General features: G+C 38.7%; 1 protein-coding gene across 3 annotated transcripts in view; it reads left to right on the top strand.

Moving 5' to 3' along the window:
- The first annotated feature begins 2,268 nt into the window (after positions 1-2,268).
- LOC18444535 (PH, RCC1 and FYVE domains-containing protein 1) overlaps positions 2,269-25,033 on the top strand; it is a 47,827-nt gene continuing 25,062 nt past the window's right edge. The window contains exons 1-8 of one of the 3 annotated variants that reach the window (XM_006854706.3): positions 2,269-2,594; positions 3,065-3,258; positions 3,356-3,403; positions 4,376-4,462; positions 5,316-5,405; positions 10,367-10,447; positions 10,642-10,836; positions 11,166-13,304. In XM_006854706.3, coding sequence (XP_006854768.2) covers positions 3,356-3,403; positions 4,376-4,462; positions 5,316-5,405; positions 10,367-10,447; positions 10,642-10,836; positions 11,166-13,304 — 2,640 coding nt within the window. In that variant the 5' untranslated portion in view covers positions 2,269-2,594; positions 3,065-3,258. Of the gene's footprint in view, positions 2,595-3,064; positions 3,404-4,375; positions 4,463-5,315; positions 5,406-10,366; positions 10,448-10,641; positions 10,837-11,165; positions 13,305-25,033 lie in introns of all 3 variants that reach the window. The other 2 variants (XM_088861583.1, XM_011628898.2) reach the window with 2 other exon arrangements.

The following is a 25,033-nucleotide window of genomic DNA, read 5'->3' on the forward strand; positions in this document are numbered from 1 at the left end:
ATGAGTCCCTGCTTGGACTGTGGGTCATGGGAAATACTAGGTCGGTCTGATAAAGCAAGCAAGTGTGGTCTGTTGTCCACAATTGAAGGTGGAGTGCTATTGATTGTTGATTTAATTCCTAAACCATATGAATCATTTCCCATCAAATTAATTTTAATTGTATTATGATGAGAGTTATTTTGAAATTATTAATTGAATTTTTATGAACCCCTGAATATTTTATTTATAATTTTTGGATTTATAAAATTAAAGATATTGATTTTACAATGATTTAAATATTCAAATATCTCTTTATTAATTTTAAAAATATAAAATATCATGAAGGCCCATTGTGTATTGGACCCACCATATTTCTAGAAGGTGGGGCCCATGAGTGCTTCTATTGGGTGGCACGCCCCATCCTTATTCTCCTTTCCTATTTTTGTGGTGATATGGCGTATGGCCATATGATTGGAAAATATGGACTAAATATTGACTTGATATATCTTTGAAATATTTTGTGGAAAGATTGAGTAGACTTGTGTTATTTTATGGTATGTACAATATTTTGATTAGATTTAATTTATTTAATTTCTATTGATGGAAAAATAGTTTAGGAAAAAGGGATAATGATTCATACACATTCTATAATGTTGATGATCCATCTATAGAATGGACGACTCAAATCTCTCACCCCACAAGTCATCCAAGATCAATGGTTCACATTCAATCTCACATAAGTCAAGAAAAACCCTAAGAAACCTTAATTTTGTTCAAAGCATATAGAAATGGATTGTCTCTACACGAAAATCTCTATACCTTATCTCTTGTACCCAATTCCATATTTCTCTCTCATATCCCACTTAGAATTTTTTTCTCTCTCTCTTGAGAAAAGTTTTTCTCTCTCTCATGAAAACAAAAAAAGGGACACGTCCTACTCTCTCATCTTTGATCTCTCTCTTTCTCATATTGTGAAAAAACCTAAAGGTTTAGGTTATGGAGTTCTTCTCTCTCTTATCTCTCAACTATGAATTTCTGGCTAATGGTTTTAGGGTTTAGCAAAAAGAGAATTCATCTATCTCTAACTAGGTTGCTGAGGGAATTCACATAGGGTTTGAGTTTCTGATCAAAGGGGTTCATGTTTTATTAGTATGGTTTGGCCTAAACTTGCTTTCCTGATTAAGATTGAAGGTTGATCGTTAATTACATGCCATCAGATGGTGGTGACTCGATGTGGGGTGTAATAAACTCGGTTGAGGTAATATCCGGCACTCTCTTTTAGTTTCTTGTCATATTTAATTATATTGTCTTTATATTCTCAAGCATAAGAATTGTGGATATTTTCTTTTTCAAAGAAAATTGGTTTAATGACATCAAGGTTTTTAAAATCATGAATTTGTTAGTTTTTTTCTTTGAAGCAAGAATTATTGTAATAAGACTACTTGTAAGTGATCTTTCCCAAAAGAAACGAAAAGTAGTGAAAAGATATGGGGACTTATGACCTCACTGAGGGTATGATATTTAATAGAGCAGAATGATGGACCAGGATTCATGTAGTCGACCCCAATTCATTGAAAAAATGCTATGATGATGATGATTCATGATCATCTTAGCCTAAATGATGTATCTATAAATAAAAACTAGATAAAAATCCATTTCTAAAATGGATTTAAAGGGGGCTGCATATGCACATATTAGACAGCCGATTCATAGAAACCCCATCCATATGTACAACTTCCTCTAACTTTGTCAAGATTAATTTCATCGAAATATTGAATCCGAAGTCGTAATGAGCAAATCTAAGTAAGCCCAAAAAAATGGAGTGATATAGCAAAATACATAATATCTATCGTCCTTTCCTGATGATGAATGGACCCAAGAACTTCGATACACCATTGGTGTATGGTACAACACAGGATATTCCTTTGCTGGAGATGGATGTTGCCATGACATTTTCTTTCTTACTTTTGCTCCTTATTGAGCATCTGATGTTACCATACATCACCGGTGTATCGCTTACTTCCACACATGGCGATTGAGGCTTCGCACACGTTCAAAGGAGGGCCATTCAGCTCAGCTTGATTGTGAAAAAAATTAGAATATCAAATTTTAAAAGTAGCGTATATTGCAACAAATCATCCAAACTATTCATTTCGCCTTAAAAATAAGTGTTTTTGAGTTTCAAATTCTATTACCTATGTTGGAAATTAATTTTAGAACCATGTGGTGAAGCTATATTTTGTTACCATAAAGCTTAGGCTATTTAGGAACTTCAACCTTTAGTCAAATGGAGCGATAGCGCAAAAATATGAATGCGAGGACTACTAGCGTAATTTTGTAGAATCCAAGGGGCATTTCCTCTAAAATTCCAAATTTTATTATATTTTTCTAGGCCTTGGGTTTTTATTTTGGCCATGTGTTGGATCGGTCAGTCCAAAGTCCAAACACGCGCACTCCTTTCTCTCTCTACTCTTTCTCTCTCTTGGAGACTGCTCTTCTCTCTACTCTTTACTCTCTCAATGGCCATAACATTCCGGCTGTGACAGGATAATATTCCGGTGACTGCGATCCCTGTTTCGCCGGAATGTGGGAATTCCGGCACTTCTCAAATCCAGGTACTATCTCTCATTCTCTTTCCTCTTGATATTCAGGGTTTCTTCTATAGTAACCTTGGTTCCAAGCCTAAAAACTTGGGAGCTTTTCTTCTTCTCTTCCTCCTGTAGTTTTAGCAGCCTTTTTTTTGCAGCTGTTTTGTCGAGAAAGAGTCTTGGAATTCTTCATTTAGTGATGGATAAGTGAAGTAGAAAAAGCTCAGGAAACTGGATATACAGTCCATTGTTGCATAGACTTTTGCTTTTCTGCAATTATGATTTTTGGGATTTTTTGGGACTTTTGGTGATAATTCAGGCCTTTTTCTCCCAGTATTGGGGCAGTAGGAGCAGATACGCATATAGCTCTTAAACTTCATGCCTTTTCAGATTAGTGGTTTGTTTGTTTTTTTTTCATGGCTTTCCTTTTTTGCAGATTTTTAGGGAATTTTGTGTTTGTTTGTGTAATTATGTGTTTATTGCTTGATTTTTACCAGGGCACAGTGTTCATTTTGTCTGGAAGGCTTATTTAAGTGACTTCAACTTCAGAATATGAGGATGTTTCAGTGTCACTTATATGGTGATTGATGAGAGAGGGTCTGAAATTCTAGGGCGAATTTGATGGATTATTCTTTTGATTAGTCACTTGTGGTTTTCTTTAGAACAACTGCGCAAATCCAGTTAATTTGAGGTAATTAATGGATGACAAATTAGGCTTTATTTGGTGTGCACACTAAGTGGGTGATGATGAATTTGAGAGAATTTGTTGGGGTGGTGCCATGAAGCAGATGGCGGATGCTACTCGGAGTGGCCCCGTTGAAAGGGATATTGAGCAGGTAAAATTGGTTCCATATAATCTGGCTTCTTTGCTTATGTTGTAAAATTCAATTACTTGTAGTGATATCTCAGAAAGAGCTTTGCGTTAATAATATCGGCGAGAACTTATTTTCATTATGTAAATTCCCTTCTCTGGTTCTAGTATTCGAGATTATGTTGATTCTAAGGATAGTGGGAGGGCCCTGTAATTAAGCTAGTGTGTTTACATTCAACTCTTGTCTGCTGCTCAATGATGAAAATTTCACACTTGAAAACAATTTGAATTCTCTGAGTCTATCTTTCCAATACAGTACATACCTTCTGTTATTCTAGGCGATAGGGTTCTGTGATCTTATCCATATCATGGTAGCCACTTGCCATAAAGGCGCTAGTCCATCAACCTCAGGCACTGTAACTCGAAGCCACTAAAGTCTTTGGCTGACAAACCTCTTCCTATTGAATACTATTCATTTATATGGAAAAGGTCAGTTTCTGAGTTATGATGTGGACATTTTACGTGTGATGAATTACCCAATTACAGGCCTATTTGTTATGATTCTTTTTTATGTTTGTTCTTCATGTCCTCCTTAATTCTGTCCTGAGGTTGTTCTCATGCTGTGTTTTGATGAAATTTTTTTCTTTTTTTGTCTCTTTTTCTTTTGCACTTCAGAACTTAACATAAATTGTTCAAATGGTTTTGGTCTAGGAATGTCTTGTGTACATACATTTTTTTCTTTTTTTTCTTATTCTCATTTGTTCTGCTTCTTTTTAGTTCTGCTTTTCTGTCCCTCTGTATCCTATTTGGTTATTCATATCACTTTACAGTTTCAATTGATTTCCTGCTCAAGTTCATGTTGTTCCTCTGTTGATTATATTTTGTAATATCACTGCTGCTTGCAAGTCATCATTCTTTTGCCAATTTTTTTTTTTGTAATATTCTATTGCTAATTTTCCTGGTGTTCAATTGATGCCTAATTTTTTAATTTATGCAGGCCATCACCGCACTTAAGAAGGGAGCACATTTACTTAAATATGGCCGCAGAGGGAAACCCAAATTTTGCCCTTTCAGGCTAGCCAATGTATGTTCGTTTCAATGAATGCACTTGTTACAATCCACACAAATTTATTTCCATGTATTCATACGCATTAAGCCGATCATTGTCACTGGTTATTAGATATAGATACAGCAACACTTATGATAGCCTGATTGTGTAGATTTCTAGCTTCATTTCCTGCCATAGTTTATGAAAGTATTAGGCCTGAGGTATCTGATTTGTTTGTGTTGGATCCCAGGCAGCAGCAGCTGCCGCTGCTCCTTATTTGGAATGAGAATGATTATATTATATTTTCCTAAAGAGTGTATGATCACTATGGGGTATTGGTAGAATGGATAATGCACAAACTTGAGAAGTCTTAGGTTTAAACTCTGAAGGATATGCATAATCAATGTCCACAAATGTCAAAACTACTGCATGCTCTTTCAGGATGGGCATGTCAACTAGAATGAGTCAGAATTGACAACATTATGGTTCACGCTTGCATATATCGGCCACTTCATGTATTTATGGAATTACAAATTCCCTGGCTTTCATAATTTTTGTTATTGTGGAACTCGTTCAGTATGGTTTACATCTCAATATGGCAATTAGAAAACCCATACTTTAACTAAGAGTTATTTCATTGTTTGGAACAGAAGTTTGATATACATGTGGATTCTGTGAATTTTTCTTGTTTGGTGTGTTTCAACTTGTTTAACCTTCTTGCCTTTGTAAATCTTTTTCTTGTGGTAATATATTATGGAACTGTATTCCTTTAGTTCCAATTAAAGACTACCTTGTAAACTTGTCGTTACTTGCTTAGAAGCATACATTGCACTCAGGTCTCTATGTGACATGTTTTCTATTAGTAGTTGACATGAACACATTTTTGCAGGATGAATCTGTTCTAATATGGTACTCTGGCAAAGAGGAGAAAAGCCTCAAACTAAGCCATGTATCAAAAATTATACCTGGCCAACGTACTGTGAGTTTGCAGATTACTGGAATGTCTTCTTTTTGGACACTTTTCTTGTGGCATTCAGTGTGTATCTACCTGCTATAACTGCTGATACTTAACTAATCTCTGTGACAAATTTGTATAGATTACTTATTGTGATGGTTCTATTATATATTCTGTCATAAATGACTACCTGTTGTACCTTTTTTGTTGAATTCGTTCCTTATTACTTATGTCAAGTGTTTCTATCAGTTCAACTGGGTTTAGGTTTGGCGAATATGGGTAGATCATCGTGAAGTTTGTTATTCAGATTCTACTTGTTCTAAGCAGAAATCCGAAGCCACATTCCTATAAGAAATATTGAATGTAGTTTAGATTTATGATCAGTTATAGAACCTACAGTACTTCTGAGCCTTGATGGTCTGTCTCCATGTTGTGAATTTCTGGAATCTTACACTGCAGTAGTTGATCAAGTTAGCACTCTTCGTTGTTGAGTGGCTTTTCTTCTTCTAAGAGAATGTGCTCGACTGTTGGAGAACTACAGTTTTCTAGTGGATGGTGGTTATGTGCAACACTCTGATAATGCAGCTCATGTTTTTTTTTTTTTTCAATCCTATCAGTTTACATTGTGCTCCCATTTTTGTAGATAAGTGAATTTGTGCTGATCACACAGCCAAAGTAATATGACATGTGATAAAAGAAACAGGATATAGAAACAAAGCAGAAAAAACAGAAAAACAAAAATATAAGAAGAAAGATTATGACGACTGAAGAGCTCCTGGCTATCCTACTGGAGCCTGGAGGAGAGATCCTGTTGGCTTTTTGGAGCACATAAGAAGTGAGATAGACAAAATGTGGCTTGCTTCAAAATATCCCCTTTATATCAGTGAATATCCATAATAGCCCACCTCTTTGTAGAGCCATCTAGTGACTTTAAGCGGATTATACAACTGAGGGCCTGATATAATGGAAAAGAAGAAAAAACAAAGGTCCATCGAGAGGGCCCTTTTGCTAAAGAGTGACAAACACTTATTGGTGATTAAACCATGAGCTCGGAACAGTCACGGCTTTCCTTAGGTCTTACTGTTGAAATTGAACTTTCTCATTGGTTTGGTAACTTGGTCCCTGTAGGGCCCTATAGGGCCCAAGGTTTGTTTGTGAGGTTGATAATGCTTGCTTACCATCTTCAATTCTTCAATCAGGTAGTTAGATTCGAAATCAATCATGACCTTAGAGTAAGGCCCCTGATTTGTTCCCTTAGTCTAGTGCACCCAATATAAGTGCCACTCAAGTCCTTTCATTTCTTCTTTATGGATGCCTCAAAATACATTCAGAGGGCATATTTTTGAAAGAAAGTGTCCTTTCTTTGTCAACCCATGTATAACTCCAATACTGGAGATTCATGTTAGACTTGCACTAATTCAGGCATAACATAGACACCGAATGCATTTGAAACAAGTTTAGGAGCATAATGCAAATATTTCTTTCATGCCAGGGAGGTCAATGGTTTGATTTGCCCTTCGAAACATGAAACAAATATTTGGGGTCTGCAACCAACATCTTTAGGAGAGGATATGTGGTGAGACTTAACTAGGGTGACAAATCAATCAAAGAAGAGGATAGGCCTTGGATATCCTCAAACTAGCCTCTATGAGAATTTTCCCACCCTACCTCAAATAAGCTTTTAACAAGGATCTTACCATAAGATGATTCTCAGAGTCACATTTCCACCATCTCTTATTTCCACCTCTAGGTATTAATGAATTCATTTCTGTACATCCCAACAACCAACACAAACCATTTAACTTGTCAGGTTCCTTAAGTCTCTTGTCCCTTAGTTTCCTTATAAACCAGAGGCACCAAGACCCTTTCCTTTCTCTCCAACACTTTAGGGACTGAAGCTAGACTGGTCAAATGCATGGACAAATATTCAAGACTTCCATCTTGCTCCATACATCTACTGCATTCCTTTAATGAGAGGGAAAACCTTACCATTTGCCACCTAAGTTTCCAAGATCTTCTAAAATGCCACCTTTATTTTTACTTTCTCAAAATTGCCACCCAGGTTTTTCAAATAATTCAATAGTGCCAGACTTTTAACTTTTCCACCTAGTTCTTCTTAAAATATCCTTTAGGTGTTTTAAGCAAGTTCTATAGAATGTGCTTCCTTTGCTTTGTTGATCTTCTTCTCCCCCTCTCCCTGCTCTCTTTCCTTGTACCACAACTTCATGGTCTCACCTCTTCCCATTACTACTAGTATTGAGCAGCTTCTTATGCTATCTTGCTGGTTGATTATGATATTCTCCCTCCTTCCATCTCTCTCTCTCTCTCTCTCTCTCTCTGCGAACCCAAAAGACCACAACAATTATTACTTCTTTCTCCAATAAAACAAATTATAACGTTATTGCAATAAGTGCCCCATTCCCTTGCATTCCAAAATTCTATGTAGTTCTTCTCAATCCTTTTTCATTTTTTGGGTTTTGGAACACGGATACAACTATTCAAACAAACCCATTACAACACTATCTTTTTGTCATTCCAATAGGAGTGGTACTCTTAGTTGGGATCCTAACACAAAGGAAAGTGGCAATGCATATCGTAAGGAATTCTGTAAGTTTTTGAGCTGGCCACGAGAGTTTACTATTGATGTCATTGTGATATGGTGTCTCTCTCTCTCTCCCCCCCAGCAGCCTGCAACCCCAAAATTTAACTGGTTATGTAGTGTAAGAGATTGTGGAACCTGAGCTTTTAGAGAGAATACAGGATTAGTTGAGAGAACTTATGGTCTGAGGAGGTTTGGATAGAGAGAGAAACCCTTGGGAGTTGGGTTTAGAGTTAGGAGAGATGATAGCAATGGAATTTTAGGGAGGGAATCTTGGTCTAACAACTCATGGTCGCCAGATTTAGAATAGTGGAGAGCATTGCTCCAGGTGCATGACGAGAAGAGATAAAGAGAAAGTGGAGTGAGACAGAGAGAAGGCGGTGAAAGGGGATATTTCCTTAGTGATTTGGCAATTAAGAAAATAATGAGGGGTGTTCTTGAGGAGTAAAGGGTAAGAATATTGCAAAGTGGCATGATAGATTTGTAGAATTGAGGTGGTAATTTTGGGAATTCTAAAATCATCATTGTCAACATCCGAGCCTTATCCCAACTATTTGGGGTTTGCTACACAAATCTTGTCCGCCATTATGCTCTATTGAGGGCCATACCGTCAATCAGGCCATGAGTGACCATATCCCTTCTCACGACTTCCATCCACATCCTTTTGGGCCTTCCCTTGGCCCTTTTAGAGCCTTCCACTTGAACCAATTTGCCCCTCCTAAGTGGTGCTGTATTAGGTCTCACTGCACATGATCAGCCCCCACCTAAGTCTACAAAGGGGTCATGTTGGGGAGATTGGAACCCTCACCACAATGGAAAAGAGTCGGATGTGCTAACCAAAATGCTACTTGAACTTTTGCAAATTCAAACATAAATGTCGTATTTATGAAGTTTCCTGAAACTACAACAGCAAAACTGAGGTTTGCTCCAAATAGAATTGTCTTGAACAATAATCCCTTTCCATGTTAGAAAATCATGCTATATCTATTCTAATATCCAATATCCCCTTAATTTCTTTCATTCTTCATGACCACACTACCCTCCATTACTCAGTGGGCTCTTCCGGGGGAATCCCTGTGCCATTGGGCCTAAAGATATATAATAATCAATTTATATTCTCCCACCTGACTAAAATGGCATCGGCAGTTGGCACTGCATCCTGTCCAGAGAGACTCTTGAATTGGTTTTAAGTTAATTTCCACTCCTGTTGCATGTCACGGAGGAATAATGGTTTCTGTCTACAAATGTGATAGCCATATTTTTTTTGCTTCATTTGAATGATATAAATGTCAATTTAGAATCATTGACAACATATCTCTGTTACAAGGTCCGTTTTTGCCTTGGCCACGGTCTCAGTCTCACCAAAACATTGGACAGTCCCCCCCTCAAAGTGTATTTTTTTGATGGTTTGGGGACCAAGAAATCTGCAGATTCATCCTCTTGACCACCAAGATGAAGATCCTCAAAATAAAATGAACTTGGAGCCCTATGAATGCTCCATCTTGACTGCTATCTCAACATCTAATCTGGACTGGCTATTTAATTGGACATATATTAATTAGATTTCCACCATTATTGGAGCTCTAAATCTATTTTGTCAGGGAAGATATGTATTTGGAGCTGTTTAGGACGGTCGTTGGATCCTCAATCCATCAAATAAGAAGAATTTTGGGGGGACAATATGGTGTTTCTATGCCAGGGCCTATTCAATGCGTTTTCCTATCTTATATTGTTAAAATTTGATTTATTGGCATTTTCCTTTGGATTAAGTTATCAATAACTCTACATAGCTAATGATGAAGTAATCCAAGCCACATTGAGCAGTCATACCTGTCCGTTTCTCAAGAATAACTTGCCAATAAATCAATAATCAGAAAAAGTCATATTAACTTAGAGCATATGGATTACTGTTTCTACTATCATGCTTGCAGCATATCTTTTCGTTTTCCCTGCTAAGCTGCTTTGTCGCTGCATTTCTACCCCCTGGCAATGCGCAACATATGCTCTTTTCTTTTTGTTTTTTATAATTATGCTGTTCTGTTTTTGTTGAGCAACCATTTTAAGTCGCATAGACTTGTCATGAGTGCCTACATCGTAGAGATCTTAATGCGATCTGTTTTACAAATCATTAGCCTTTTTAGGCTAACCCCGTTTTGAACCAAGTTTTATGTCCAAATGCTATTATCAATATTTTCTATCTTCATGAGCAGCCCTTAAAATTGATTACGGGGTGATTGGATCTCAACTTAGAGATTCTTTTTTACCTTTACAGGGTCATGTGATCTCAACGTATAGATTCTTTTTTACCTTTGTCTTTGAATACATGCATATTTTTATCGATTGTTTGACATTTAAGCTTGATCTCTACTCCATTTCTTTCTCTCAGCCAATCTTTCAGAGATATCCACGGCCAGAGAAGGAATACCAGTCCTTTTCTCTCATATACAATGATCGATCTCTGGACCTGGTAAGTGCATCCAAATTGTACAGTGTTATTTCTTTTTTAGGACAATTCTTTTCTCTCTAGGTATCCATAGATCACATAACTTCCCTTAGAAACTTGAATTCTCTGATGTAGTTATGGGAGGAAAAAATAATTCTTTGATATGGCATATAGCATAATGCTTCTATAGATTTAGATGAATACTTTCCTATTGTCAGATATGTAAAGATAAAGACGAAGCAGAAGTTTGGTTTATTGGTCTCAAAGCATTAATTTCACGTGGTCACCATCGGAAATGGAGAACAGAATCAAGGAGTGATGGAGCTTCATCTGATACAAATAGTCCCAGGACATACACTCGGCGGAGTTCTCCTATGAGTTCTCCCTTTGGCAGTGGGGAGAGCTTGCATAAGGTGAGTTCTCGATCCATGATTTCTGAAAATATTGCATACTGCTATGTTTTTACAGGGTATATGTTCCTGTGGATTATAAAAAACCATATTACATAGGATTGTCACTAAGCAATCAAATGGGCAGTAATGGAGAGAGAGCGGCCACACTATTGTTTCATCTCATTAGGTGGGCCCCGTTCCATCACCCTCCATCATTTCATTGGAAGGTCTTGACCTCAATAGGCTACGTCTCTCTGTATAGTAACTTGGATTGTATTATATTTTCCCTTTTGCAAGTGTTCTTGGTTTTTATTGTTGGTAAGTGTGAGTGACATTCTTCTTGTATGTAGGATGGAGGAGAGACTCTACGAGTCCATAGTCCATATGAAAGTCCTCCAAAGCATGGTGTGGATAAGACATTATCTGACATGATCTTGTATGCGGTACCTCCCAAGGGTTTCTTTCAGACAGATTCTGTTGGTGGTTCTGTCCATTCTTTGTCATCTGGTGGATCTGATAGTGTAAATGGACACATGAAAAGCACAACTGTGGATGCTTTTAGAGTAAGTTTGTCTAGTGCAATAAGCTCATCTAGCCAAGGTTCTGGTCAGGATGATGAGGCATTGGGAGATGTATTCATCTGGGGTGAGGGGACAGGTGATGGGATTTTGGGTGGTGGCTCACATAAAGTTGGTAGCTCTTCTGGTGTCAAGATGGACGCATTCTCTCCAAAGGCTTTGGAATCTGCAGTGGTGCTTGATGTTCAAAATATAGCTTGCGGTAGCAGACATGCTGCACTAGTCACTAAGCAAGGGGAGGTCTTCTCATGGGGGGAGGAATCAGGAGGCAGGCTTGGGCATGGAGTAGATGCTGATGTTTCACAACCAAAGCTTATTGATGCTCTGAGCAATATGAACATTGAACTTGTAGCTTGTGGTGAATACCATACTTGTGTTGTGACACTGTCTGGTGATCTGTACACTTGGGGTGATGGTACCCATAGTTTTGGGCTTCTAGGGCATGGAAATGAAGTGAGCCATTGGGTTCCAAGAAAGGTTAATGGCCCATTAGAGGGCATACATGTTTCTTCAATTTCCTGTGGGCCTTGGCATACAGCAGTTGTAACTTCTTCTGGCCAGTTGTTTACTTTTGGTGATGGAACTTTCGGTGTCCTAGGTCATGGTGATCGTAAAAGCTCATATATACCTAGAGAAGTGGAGTCCCTTAAGGGGCTGCGTACTGTGCGAGCAGCTTGTGGTGTTTGGCACACTGCAGCTGTTGTGGAAGTCATGGTTGGAACTTCAAGTTCGAGTAATTGTTCGTCTGGAAAGCTGTTTACATGGGGAGATGGTGATAAAGGCAGGCTTGGCCATGGTGATAAGGAACCGAGACTTGTTCCAACTTGTGTGGCTGCTCTCGTGGAGCCAAATTTTTGCAAGGTAGCCTGTGGGCATAGCCTTACGGTTGCTCTCACAACTTCTGGGCATGTTTATACTATGGGTAGTACTGTTTATGGCCAGCTGGGAAATCCCCAAGCTGATGGAAAGCTTCCCACCCGTGTGGAAGGAAAGATTCAGAAGAGTTTTGTGGAGGAGATCTCTTGTGGTGCTTATCATGTCGCAGTATTAACTTCCAGAACTGAAGTTTATACTTGGGGTAAGGGGGCAAATGGACGCTTGGGCCATGGGGATATTGACGATAGAAATACCCCAACAGTGGTTGAAGCTTTGAAAGACAAGCAAGTTAAGAGTGTTGTTTGCGGCACCAATTTTACTGCAGCTATCTGCCTTCACAAGTGGCTCTCTGGTGTTGATCAATCAATGTGCTCGGGCTGCCGCCTTCCTTTTGGTTTTAAAAGAAAACGCCATAACTGCTATAATTGTGGGCTTGTTTTTTGTAATTCATGCAGCAGTAAAAAGTCTTTGAGAGCATCTATGGCTCCAAATCCCCATAAACCGTATCGGGTGTGTGATAATTGCTTTTGCAAACTTAGGAAAGCTATGGATACTGGTCCAACTTCTCAACTTGCTATGAACAGGAGAGGAGCTGTCAGTGATAACTACAGCGACACTACTGTGAAAGAAGAGAAGGTGGAGCCTAAGTTGCAGGGGCAACTCTCAAGGCTCTCCTCATTGGAATCATTTAAGCATGTCGAGGGTAGATCTTCTTCCAAACGAAACAAGAAGTTTGAATTTAACAGCAGCCGTGTATCTCCTATTCCAAATGGAAGCTCCCAATGGAGCGGTCTTAACCTTTCAAGGTCTTTAAATCCTGTATTTGGTTCCTCAAAAAAGTTCTTCTCTGCCTCTGTTCCTGGGTCAAGAATCGTTTCTAGAGCGACATCTCCCATATCAAGACGACCCAGTCCTCCACGTTCAACAACACCTACACCAACTGTGGTAGGGCTTGCATCCCCTAAAGTTGTTGTAGAAGATCCAAAGAAGGCAAATGATAACCTTAGCCAAGAGATTCTCCAATTAAGAGTTCAGGTACTTTTTACAAATGCTTTTCTAATTTTTCGTGCCCTATTCTACTGTTCCAATTAATTTCCTCTTGTTTCCAGAGTACACCTTTGTAGCTCAGTTATAACTATCCTTTACCAACATCTTTTAATGAAATGCATAGGTTAGGGTTGGTAACAATTATGGTGAATTGATCTTTCACTTTATAATAATATTAGGTATGGCTTATTTCATTGGATTTCAAATGATGTTAGTGGGGTGGGTATATAGTCGTCAAGAATGTTATCTTGAGATGTTTTCTCTTATAGTTCAGCTACTTCTGATGCAATAGAAATATCACCCCCCATCACTTATCGATCTGCTCTGGATTGCTAGTATAACGCTATAAATTTGATGTTAGATATGGATGGATGTTATCATTGGTTCAGGGAAAATGTTAAAATCTTTATTTTGCATGCAGATATTTTCAAGATTCATCATGTTTGGAATCAATGAATCTTACTATTTCATATTTGACTTATAATTGACTGTTTTCAATCGCTTGTTGGAAAACAAATTTAATTTGAGTGCACATAAAAATTATGGATAAAAAATTGCTTCAAGTGCTTCTGCTCAGCTTCCATATACTGTTGAAACATGCTCCTTTCTTGAATCCAAATCCTCTGCATGGTTATCAATGCATGTCATCAACCAACACCTGACAAAGAATTTGGATGTATTCTGATATGTGAGCAGGCAAGTGAAATGTTTATGTCGGTAGCTGTCACTTTCTTTTTGACTCCATATTGCCAATTGTTGTCACTTCATTCCATCTAAGGGCCCAGGACTTGCCTGAGTTGACTTGGCTTAGCTTTGCCCTGAATTCTGCTGGGCAGTACAAGTATTCTCTCAATTCTCATAAAGACTCATGGGTCTCTATGACAATCTAAGTCTCATGAAGAACCTGAGGTATCTTTAGAGACATTGCGAGTTGCTAAGTGTTATAATATTTATTCATTTCCCATCTATTAGAAACTGTTATGCGTTTGTTTTGGTTTCTAGCATCTCTTTTCCCTATTTTACGGGTATCAGGTGTTTTTACCATTTTGTTGGGTTCAATGACTTTTTCATTTTCTTTTGTTTCTTTTTTTTATACCTATTTTATATTATTATTATTATTTTTTTTTAAAAGATAAAATTTAGTGTCTTGTTAAGGTAGATTATGTCTGGAGTTAAGTAGATTATGTCTGGAGTCAACTCACTCCTGCACTAAGACAGTGTCTTCAAACTTTTCTTGAAATATTCTTTTTTGATGTCTGACATCACGCCTGGTAATGCTCCTAAGCCACGAATGGTTGCATTTGAGATTTTACAAGCAGCTATGTGAAATTGGCTGCCATATCCATGTTGATGCTTTGGGAACATTTGTGAAGCACTAATAGTGATGTTGTAGCTTGTCTGCACCCATATTTAGGCATCACTGCTAGTAGTATTGCTGGAGCTCGCATTTGGTTCTCAAATTGGCCGTGGCAATGTTATCTGGTTGGTTATTTCTTCTGGCCCTCTCGGCTGTATACCTAATTCATTGCCTCTAGATCGTGTTAGCAAAATGAAGGCTTGTACTGCTGTCAATTCTGCCATTTCCTGCTAATGGAAACTTTTCAGTATGGTTTATCTGTTCCGGTAATGGTTGTCTGAGATTGGTTGCACTTTTATTTTTATATTTATTGCTGTCATGGCCATGTCATAAGATCATTACTGTAATATCGTTGCATTTGATGCTTTTGTCTCATTGTGACCAAATCACAATACCTTGGTTTCACTTTAATTCATTGCTCAGCACACAAATGTATAATGGTCTTTATTATATGATACGGAGTCAATGCTCATTTCTGTGGTTGGAGCAGCTTCAAATCGGTTCATCGTTAGGCCATTAATGTAATATTGATGTCTTTAGGTTCATTTTTTTTTTTTAAAGTGTTCGCTGTTGTACTGCTGGAGAGTATAAGGTGTCCAAAAAATGGAACACCCTCTAGGCAGGTGTGTTTATATACAAAAAACCTCTATGGGGTCCAAAAAATTCTATACTTTTAAGGTTACAAAAATATAATACAATAGACGTTTAGATCTCAAAAAGGTGCTCCAAAGGCTCTGAGAAGATCTGCTGTGAGGCTCCTTCTTTAGTGATGGTGTCGGCTACTATGTTGGCCTCCCTACAGGTATGCCGATAGACCACGGATATATCCCTACAAATGTGAAAGATTTGTCAAAGATGCGAGCTAATCGCCAGGGGTAAGCTGACAATCTTGTAGCCCAGGCTATGATGTTTTTGGAGTCACCCTCTATAATGAGAGTGTTACTCTACGATGGATCAAATCTACGAAGGCCCACAAGAAGGGCCAGAGCTTCGGCCACAGAGGAGTTGTTGTGACTGACGGAGAAGTTGCTGTCTTTAGATTCATTCGTTTTTAAGTATTGCAGTTACTGTCACAGAAGCCTACAGTCTCATGTTTATAGTCATAAATCCACTGCTTATTAACAAACACACAAACAGAATATGTGCATTATAGCCTTTCTATCACATTGTATAGGAGTCAAAAGCTCCTTTCCTGGGTTGGAGCATGTTCAAGTTGGCATAACAATCACCATGTGCAACCAAAGGAATTTATGCCTTCATACAACAAAATAATCGAAAATAAGGCTCCATGTTTCATTGTTTCTCTCTTCCTAGATGAACCGGGCATCATTGTTGTCTGAATTTACTTAGAAATGCATTATCAAAAAATAAAATGTATCTGTAGACTACTTCTATATTGCCATAAACTATTAAAAATCCAACAAGTTGCTATTTTTCGAACATGCAAGGACTAGGTGAAATTATATTCAAATCATAAAATCTAACTTTATAGAGATGATGATGTTGTGAAGCTCCATCTCTATCTTCGAAAGATTACTTTGTTTTGTTTTATGATTGGTAACTACAATACATCAAGCAACATGATGTACAAGTATGTGTTGTTTCAAAAAATAGTATATGCCCTTTACAGAAAACTGAGTTTATGTAGAATTAGACTCTATATAGGACTCTAGACCCGATGCTTCAACCCACTATATTTCATAAGAATTTACAAAATTGATTTTAAGTTCAGTTTTGGAAACCCCATCACAAGCAAGCATGTCAGCCTCCAAGTTACACTCTAAACCAAAAGTTCCCAAGGTTACCCTTGTATTCATTCCCAGTGTTGCTCGTACTCATTCTCAGGGCTCTTCTATCACCATCATGTTGTTCAATGGCCTCATCATCATCATCATCATCATCATCATCATCATCATCTCCTCCTCCATCCTTCCCTTGGTCCTGAACTTTTGCACCTCCTTTAACTTGTGCTGCTTCAGTCCCACCCATCTTTCCTTCATCTTGAATGGGCCTTGACTCTTCTTCCATACCCTCTTATTGAGAACTGGCTCCTCGTCTTTCACCAATCAAAGCTGGATCCTTTACAAAGATGTGATCCGAATTGATAAGGTCATAGTCCTCAGCTTCCTTCCTCGATTTGTTGCTTCAAAGGTTTATGTTGTAATGCATGTAGACTAGCTTGAGAAGCTTGGATGCGGCCAACCTGTTTCTCCTTTGCGTGAATGCACTAGAATGCACCAGTGTCACTCACACCTTATTGTGGAACAGGTTTGGCTGAGCACCTTCATTGTCATTCTTTGAAGGTTGGGAGTTATATTGCCATGTAGTTCCCACTGCGTTGTTGAAAAACGAGGAGCTCATAAGGACGGAGTAAAATGCCAAGAAAAAGAAATTTACAACTAACCTACAACTTATAGAAACTTGTAAATTGACCTGGATTTGGGGGTGTAACTGAGCTCGGCTGGGGTGGGCTGGGCTGGTAAGCCTTGAAGGCCCTGCCCGTCATAGTAGGCTAGGTCCGGGCTAGGGTGTAATTTAAGGCTTGTTAGCTTAACAGGCCGTGCTTGACATGCCCTAATCTTACAAAGTTCTTTAGTGCAAAATGGTGTAAATGGGCTGGGCTGGCTCGACAGGCTGGGACTGAGCCCTGTATTAAGGCCCATTGAGATGGGCCGGGCCTGCCATTAACACCTGTTGGTTTAAAGGGCCGGGTCCATGTTGGCCTAGGCCTGGCACTCTTACTCCCCTACTTGGATCTAGCAGAGTGTGAGGTCTTTTTGCACGGTTTGTCACAAACATCCCTTGCACATCCATATACAAAGAAAAATGAAGAAAAAAATGGGTCTATTGGTTTATAAATGTGGCTTACATAATTTGTAAATGCCCTAAATTGAGGAAACTTCCTAAGTCTTTCTTATCTCCTTCTGAGCATCAATATGCTTTTCTCTATCTTGCTCAAATCTCTCAATCCAATATTTCACTCCCTTCATGATATCAGGGTGAATTGATTGTCTTGGGGTATAGAAATGTGCTGGACTGAAGAAGAAACCTAGATATCACACATCCTTAAGACAAGATCCCATGATTATTTACATAAACCCTCATCAATAATTAATGATAAATTTACAATCCAAGTTTTAGAATTCAAACGGCTATGACTATCAAATGTTTTAAATGTTAAACCATTTACTTGCTTCTTGCATTGGTTGGTGCAAAAACTATCCATTGGTCATTCTTTTTCTTGCATATTTTGTGATGTAATATACATGTGGCTTCGATGGCCTGCTTTACATGACCAGCCATTTCATATGAGAAACCCATAGCACACTTCTTAGGAGATCCACTGTCTTCAAAATTGCACTAAAGGAGCTATGCTACGACAATATGATCACACCCATGTCTAAAACTCCTGTTGATAATTACCTTCTCAAGTTGCCCAATGTCTTTGAGCATTAGGTCTATGCACAAAGACTTTGTACTGAATGCCTCCTCTTCATCAACCTCTTTTCTGTGTTGACATAGATCTTGGCATTGTTAGTCATTACTTGGACTATGTATTGTTCACCAAACTGTCTCCACATTGTCAAGTAGTCTGAACATTAGCTTCCACTCTTCACCTTATCAGAGTCATTTACATTGCTATGGGATATTGTCCCTCATGGGCAACATACCAAGAAATAAATCAATGTTCACCACTTGTTGTCTTTCCATTGATCTGACATGATCTTTGCATCTGATATCTCCCACATTCGCTTGTACTCATCCATGAATAAGAGAATCTCATCCACTTTCTCATATCAGCAGGGCAGACTAAGCTCATATGCAATGGAAGATTGATTTGAGGCCCTGCATTAGCTAATGTGGATATCATTGGCTTGTAGTACTCACTGTTGAATGCATAGAAAGGAAGAATAGCATCATGATGGAAAATTGCATTTGCCTACATCACATGCTTCATTATGGTCTTAGTGAAACTTGACTTAATGGTTCTTTGCTTTGTTGATGGCTTCGAAAGGGAAGCGTCAATTTGATCCCTGGTAGGTTCCGTGCATTGAGTAAGTTGAGCAGGCTCAGCTGGTCTAGCTTGTACTCCTTGCCCCCGCTCTACCTCAAGCTCACATATCTGATCAAATCCAGTGTGCAGCTCCCCATGTCATCTGCAATGTGGGTCTAAGGAGCCCTTAAGGACCTCCTTGCAACACTCATGCCAATCATTGAGAATCCCTGCATTTACTCTCCTTGGACTGCTCTATTAGCTGTACATATCCTCAAAAATTGCTTGTCGTAAGTTCGAGTTGGGCCTTGATCTCTTCACCATCATTCCTACCCTCTTGAGTTGGGTCGTAGAAAACCAACCTCCTTAGCCATCTTTTTTTTTCATTGTCTTCTTTATTACGCTCTGATAACGACTAGCATTTGTTGCCTTACATTCTCTAGCCCTTTATCACATTGGACATTGCTCTTGACTTTGAGTAGGTGATTCTTCAGGCAGCTCATACTGCCACTCGAACTCCTTTGCACAACTACACATGTGGTCGGGAAATACCCTCGCTTATACTCCCACACAGGATCCTCTTTTACTTGCGACATATATATCCACTGGCAACTGGCAACTAAGTAGTCTCGGGACCTGAAGTCACATAAAAAAAGGAACATTGAAAAGCATTTCAATGCCCAAAAAGTCACTCATTTCCAATTTTTCTAGAAAAAATGGTTATCTGAACCCAAAGTAAATGTTTTTGGTTAAGAATTGGCGTCCTAAAAAGCATCAGACATGGAAAGACATGTAAAAAGAAAATTAGAAAGCATTTAAGTGCCCAAAAAATTGCTTGTTACCAATTCTTTTCTCATAAAAATTGTTATTTAAACCCAAATTGTAAGTGTTTGGTTGGGGATTGACATCCGTAAAAGCATAAGAAACACAAAGACAAGAAAAATAGAAGATTTTAATTCTTAATAATTTGAACACGTTTTGGTGGGGAATTGGTGTCCCTAAAAGCATCAGATGCTCAAAGATAAACGGAAAAAATAGAAGGTATGTTGTGAAGAGAAAAGGAAAAAAATGGAATAGAGAGGGTGGGTAAAAATGAAAATCCAAGTAGAGCTGCTGAAAATTTAGGAAAAGCTTGTGGTAATGCATAATATGTTGGTGAAAACAAAGTCATGAAATTTTCTTGTCATTTCTATAAATAATTTCTACATATTATTTGAAGTGTAATTTCAAAGAAAAGTGTACAGCAGTTGGTCAAAAAAAAAAAAAAAAAAAAAAAAAAAAACAAGAACACTGGATCTAGGTGAAATGAAGTCTAGATTGATTTGATCGGGGTTATTTTGAAGCAACTGAACCAGATTTAGAGTTTTATTGTAAAAAAAATCACATTTAGAACGGTGAAATTTTTGGAGCACAAAACTTGTAAATCTAGCACTAGTCATGGATCAACCTGCAAAGTCCAGAAAATCGAACCCCCTATGAATTTTGGGGCTTGGGTTCGGTCCGATTAATCTTTGAAAATCATAAATTAGGATGATTTCTCACATATCTTGTTAAATGAATTGATGGAGGGCTTAAAAACAATCGTAGGTGTATGTTAAGGGCTTAATACCCCACGTTGGCTGAAAAATTCCCGCCTTTTACTTTTTATTCTGTCCTAAATCAACAGTTAAAAGGGGACTCAGCCGAGTAAGACTAAGAACCGGTTGGTCCCTGTAGGGATCCTCCTGGGTTTCAACTTGGGGTCTATGTCTCCCGGAATGGGCAAGTTCGAGCCCAAGTGGCCAAGTTTTTGTTCACTGGTTAAAAAGAAACCTGCATCTTCTTAGTGGTTGCTCTTATTTCTTTAAGTATTGTTTGTGAGGGCCAGGGGTAAGCCCTTTGCTACCACTTCTGTTTTATGGACCTCAATCCATAGAGTGGGCACCAAGCTTGTTCTTTGTTCACATCAGTTGTATGTAGTGCCCCAAATGGGTTTTTAACACCTTGCCATTGTGCTCACACACTGAACCTCTCAAACCAGCAGGCACAGGGTTGCCATGTGAACTTCCATTGAAGTTTAACTTCAAGATGCCCACTGTCGGAAGCTTCCACTTTGTAGGCATGGACTGATGAGATTATTTCTTTTATTCCATGTAATTTCAAATTACGGAGTTGTATACTCCCGAAATTCATGTCTCACTCTTTTCCATGTTGTTAACATGGTCAGCATGACCAAGTGGCACAAGGTGCAACTTTTAAAGATTTTCAGCAAAACCAGAATGAGCGTCTTTTATTAATGCCACTATATCTACTTGGCATGTGCCTGCTGTAAAAATGTTGATACATGAAACTAAACTCCAGAACACGAAAATAAAAATGTAGCTTGACCCAGGAAATCTTGCTGCCACATCCTCGGAACAAGTTTCCAATAACAGCTAAATCTGCGGTGAAAACATCATATCATATTTGCCCAGGATCTCCCCTAGGACTTCATACACCCCATATGAGACTTCATTCACCCCATGCTATCTTCCTGGATTTATGATACACCTTCTGGACGACTAGTTTCCTTCTTTCAACTCTGTTTGGGCGAGTTTTAGAACCTAGAAATTCCATTTTGCAGGGTTTCCTCCTTTCTCCTGTTGCTTAAACAAGAACGTGGAAGAACCCAAACCCGTAACCCTATCTTATAGGCACCACTCCTTTCTCTCATCCTATCTCGCACAAATCCAAATATCATTAGAAAGAAAACATATCTCCCAGTTTTGTGTTAAGAAACCTAGCTTGGAGTTTCTGGATATAGGCCCTCGTCTTCTCTATACTTGATGTCTCCCTCTAAACCAGGAGAAAAGATGACAAAAAACTCAGCCCCCCCTTTCTCGCTCTTTTTCACACTCATCTTGTGACCTTAGGAGACTGCCTACCCCTCTCTTTCTAACCTAGAACCACGTCAAGGTGAGGCTGTAGGCCCTCCACGCGATGCCCTATAGAACGATTAATAGAAAGCACACATTTCAAGTAGGTACGATATTTATAGACTTCTCCGAAGGATAGAGTGGATATAAAGGGCACTGGTTTTCTAATTCTAATAGGAGAATTTTGGTGTGAGGGCTAATCTTAGCCATCCAACCCTTGCCGAGTCATCATGAATCAAGGTTTAACAATACACTATCATCTCTAGGAGGATTCCTAGTTCCTACACTCTTCTAATTATAGATGGAATGCATTTAGATCTTTTGTAGAACTCGATCTTCTAGTTGGATTCTCATAACCAACTCCAACTAGAAAAAGATATCCGAGATCTAAATCTTAACCATCTAGATTTGAGTTTTCAAAATTTGTAACTAGCTGGATTTCCAAAATATTCAACTACCTGACCACCTAGGTTTTCTTGGAATCTAACATCACTTAGAAGTCTAATTTGGAAGTTCTTCACCTAGAAGATGGAAGGGCCCAAAAGCCCAGTAGCTTTGACTCTTTGACCAGCCACACTTCCATGACCAGTGTGGACCACTTGGGTCAAATGATAAAAAACTGTAAGCCCATATAGACAGAAAACACCTCAAATATGAGCCTCATGCACAACTCCATAAACCTCTAAATTTGTCTTCCACAAAAACAAATAAACACTTTCAGGAACACCCTTGTATAAAACAATACATTTATTCCTACAGAAACCTTGTTTTAAATACAAAAATCATTACACAAAATACAGGAGGTTAAGTACATAAAACAGAATGAATTTTATTTCCATGAAAAACCCTTTGAAAGGCCTCTTCAAAAACCTTAGAAGAGTGTGCTAACACTGCACTAGATCCTTCTACCTGGTGCTCCATGGCTATGCCTATGATCACATCTAGACCCCAAACCAACCCTGAAGGAACCTTGACCCACATGTCTCCCATGAGAGGGATTAATAATTGGCCTATCAAAGCTGGTCAAGGCATAGAAGTGCCACATTCCGTAAATAGACCCAGATTTCAAGTGCTTTCCTTAAGGACAAGTTTAGGGTCTAGTGCACAACACTCATAACATGAGTTCCCTAGTTTCCTCGTTGTATGATGCATACTAACAGTAAAACAGACCCAAAAATTTCCAGGATCACACAGATCCAAGGCAAATCGTGGCACATATGCTATTTCCGATTCTATTACCAAGGTTTTTTGGCACTTCTCCCAACAAGCCACAAAATGTTTTACAGCACAGGGACCACTTTCATCTCCTAGCCAACCAAACAACATCCACCCTAGCTGTAGCTGATATCCACAGGGTAACTGTCGATCCTCTTTGATGATGCTCAATGGGGGGCTAACCATGAACAAAATAGGGTGTGTCATCTAGCCAAAGCCTAGATACTTGCCTAGGTGAGAGTGATGGAGTCCACTATGTCTCAGGTAGAGCATAACTCTCCACTCATGCCTTGCTCTAGGTATCCATATAGAGCACACTCCCACTTAAATTGGGAGTAAGCCATAAATAGAGATGACATTTACACAGGGAACATACAACATAGCTTAAGTAAAAAACCAAGTGTAAAAGTATTTGAGGCCTTAACCAGACCCTGTACTTTAGTGACCTGCAGCTTTTATCATTATAGTGCTTGTAATTTCTTTCCAACCATACTATCCATGGGATTGCCAATAAAGTAGTTCTACGTAACTTGACATCGTACTTTGGCAGGAAGGGGTTAACTATTGTGTCAATAGAACTTCTACAGATATTGGATGCATGGTGCACCCATATGGGATTGAACAGATTCCTATAAGGGTGACAATATTATGGATGGGATGCTGTTTCCACATCCGTCCCACCCAATGGAATATATATTTGGCATTATCATAGTTTGTCACCTTAGAATGTCCACTGTTACGCTGCTACTAGCTGCTGTAGAGTGATGAGCCACACATATCTCCCATTTTACCACTGCCCTGAATGATCTTGAATTCTTCGTCTGAGTTTATGGATCTGTCTTCTGCTAATGTGCTCAGTATTTCAATTTGATTGCCTTCCTCTCTTCGTGCCAAGGAAGGCTTTGAGTGGAGCATGGAGACCCCTGCTCTTATTTTGACCATAGTGCAGGGCGCAGAGGTCTAACATCTGGATGTCTCTTGACTAGAAGTTTGAAAGTAATGGTTATGTACGATTACATGCTGTAAACTTTAAAATTTTTTATCTTTTTCCTTTATGAACAACCGGGTAATTCTACTTACAGTGCCAAAATAAACAGTGGAAGTAGAAAACAAAACCTACTACTATCTATGGATCATAACCCTTACTATCTTGAATGAATTCTAAATCAACTAGGAATCCTAATACAAATAGGGATCTTAGTTCGAATAGGAATTTTAGTTCAAACAGAAATCCTGACTTATAGGTATTCTAATACAAATAAGAATTAGGGACACAATTGAAAGTAAACGTAGAAATAAAGTTAGGAAGACTTATCTGAACTTCGCTTTGGGTCACCCCATTGGACTTAGCACACTCCACACTCAATTACCAGACTGATGGCGCATTAATCCTCGGCCGCTGCTGAAACTACCTATTGCAGTACCCTCTCAAAACTGGGGCTGAAAGCATGAAACTGAAACTATTGGGTGTCTTTTTAAACCAAAACAAGGGTATCCTTTCAACCCAAAACTAGGGCATGCCACTTTGTTGCACCACCCTCTAACCACAAGACAAAAGTGGGCTGGCCTTATACTCCTCTCAGGTTAGCTTGGGTGGCGTGCCACCCTCTATGGCCCTGTCTTACTAGGGGCATGCCTAACCCAAGAGGGAGAGAGAGGAGGCTAGAGAGAGAGAGATAGAGAGAGAAAAATGTGGAGAGAGAGAAGGGGAGAGAGAGGGAGGTCTCAACTAGAGCAGATGATGGGGATGAAGGAGCTTCCCCCCATTATATAGGCCCTCATGTCTTGGGGTATGCCATCTTTGAATAGGACCCAAATTTGACCAAAGAGTCCTACGTAATATGTAAGGTGAATAGAGGATTAAATCTGAGCCATCCATTCTTTAGATAAACTATCATGATCAAGGAGTAATCCTAGGCTTATTATCCCTCATATCCTTGACCCATGTCTACTTCTATTCAAACTAGATTAGGTATTCTGTATCTCATAAAATTTTGACTCTTATCTCACATAGAAATAACTTCTAATTATTGGGAAACGATCTAATGCAATGGTTGTATAGTAGTATAATGCAACCACACCTCTAGAAAACCATATTTTTGGCATTTGTATGACCCCAAATTTTGCATACATGTTCTCTTCAGCCTCCTAATCAATCCTACAAAAAACAAATTTCATTTTGCTCCCTAGTTATGGTCAAAATTAGTACCCATCCAACAAAGAATCTCGACCATCCATTTGATGAATTTCAAGATCT

This window comes from Amborella trichopoda, chromosome 1, assembly GCF_054954075.1.
Source record: "Amborella trichopoda isolate Santa Cruz 75 chromosome 1, AtrichopodaSantaCruz75HAP2 v2.0, whole genome shotgun sequence".
Taxonomy (NCBI): Eukaryota; Viridiplantae; Streptophyta; class Magnoliopsida; order Amborellales; family Amborellaceae; genus Amborella; species Amborella trichopoda.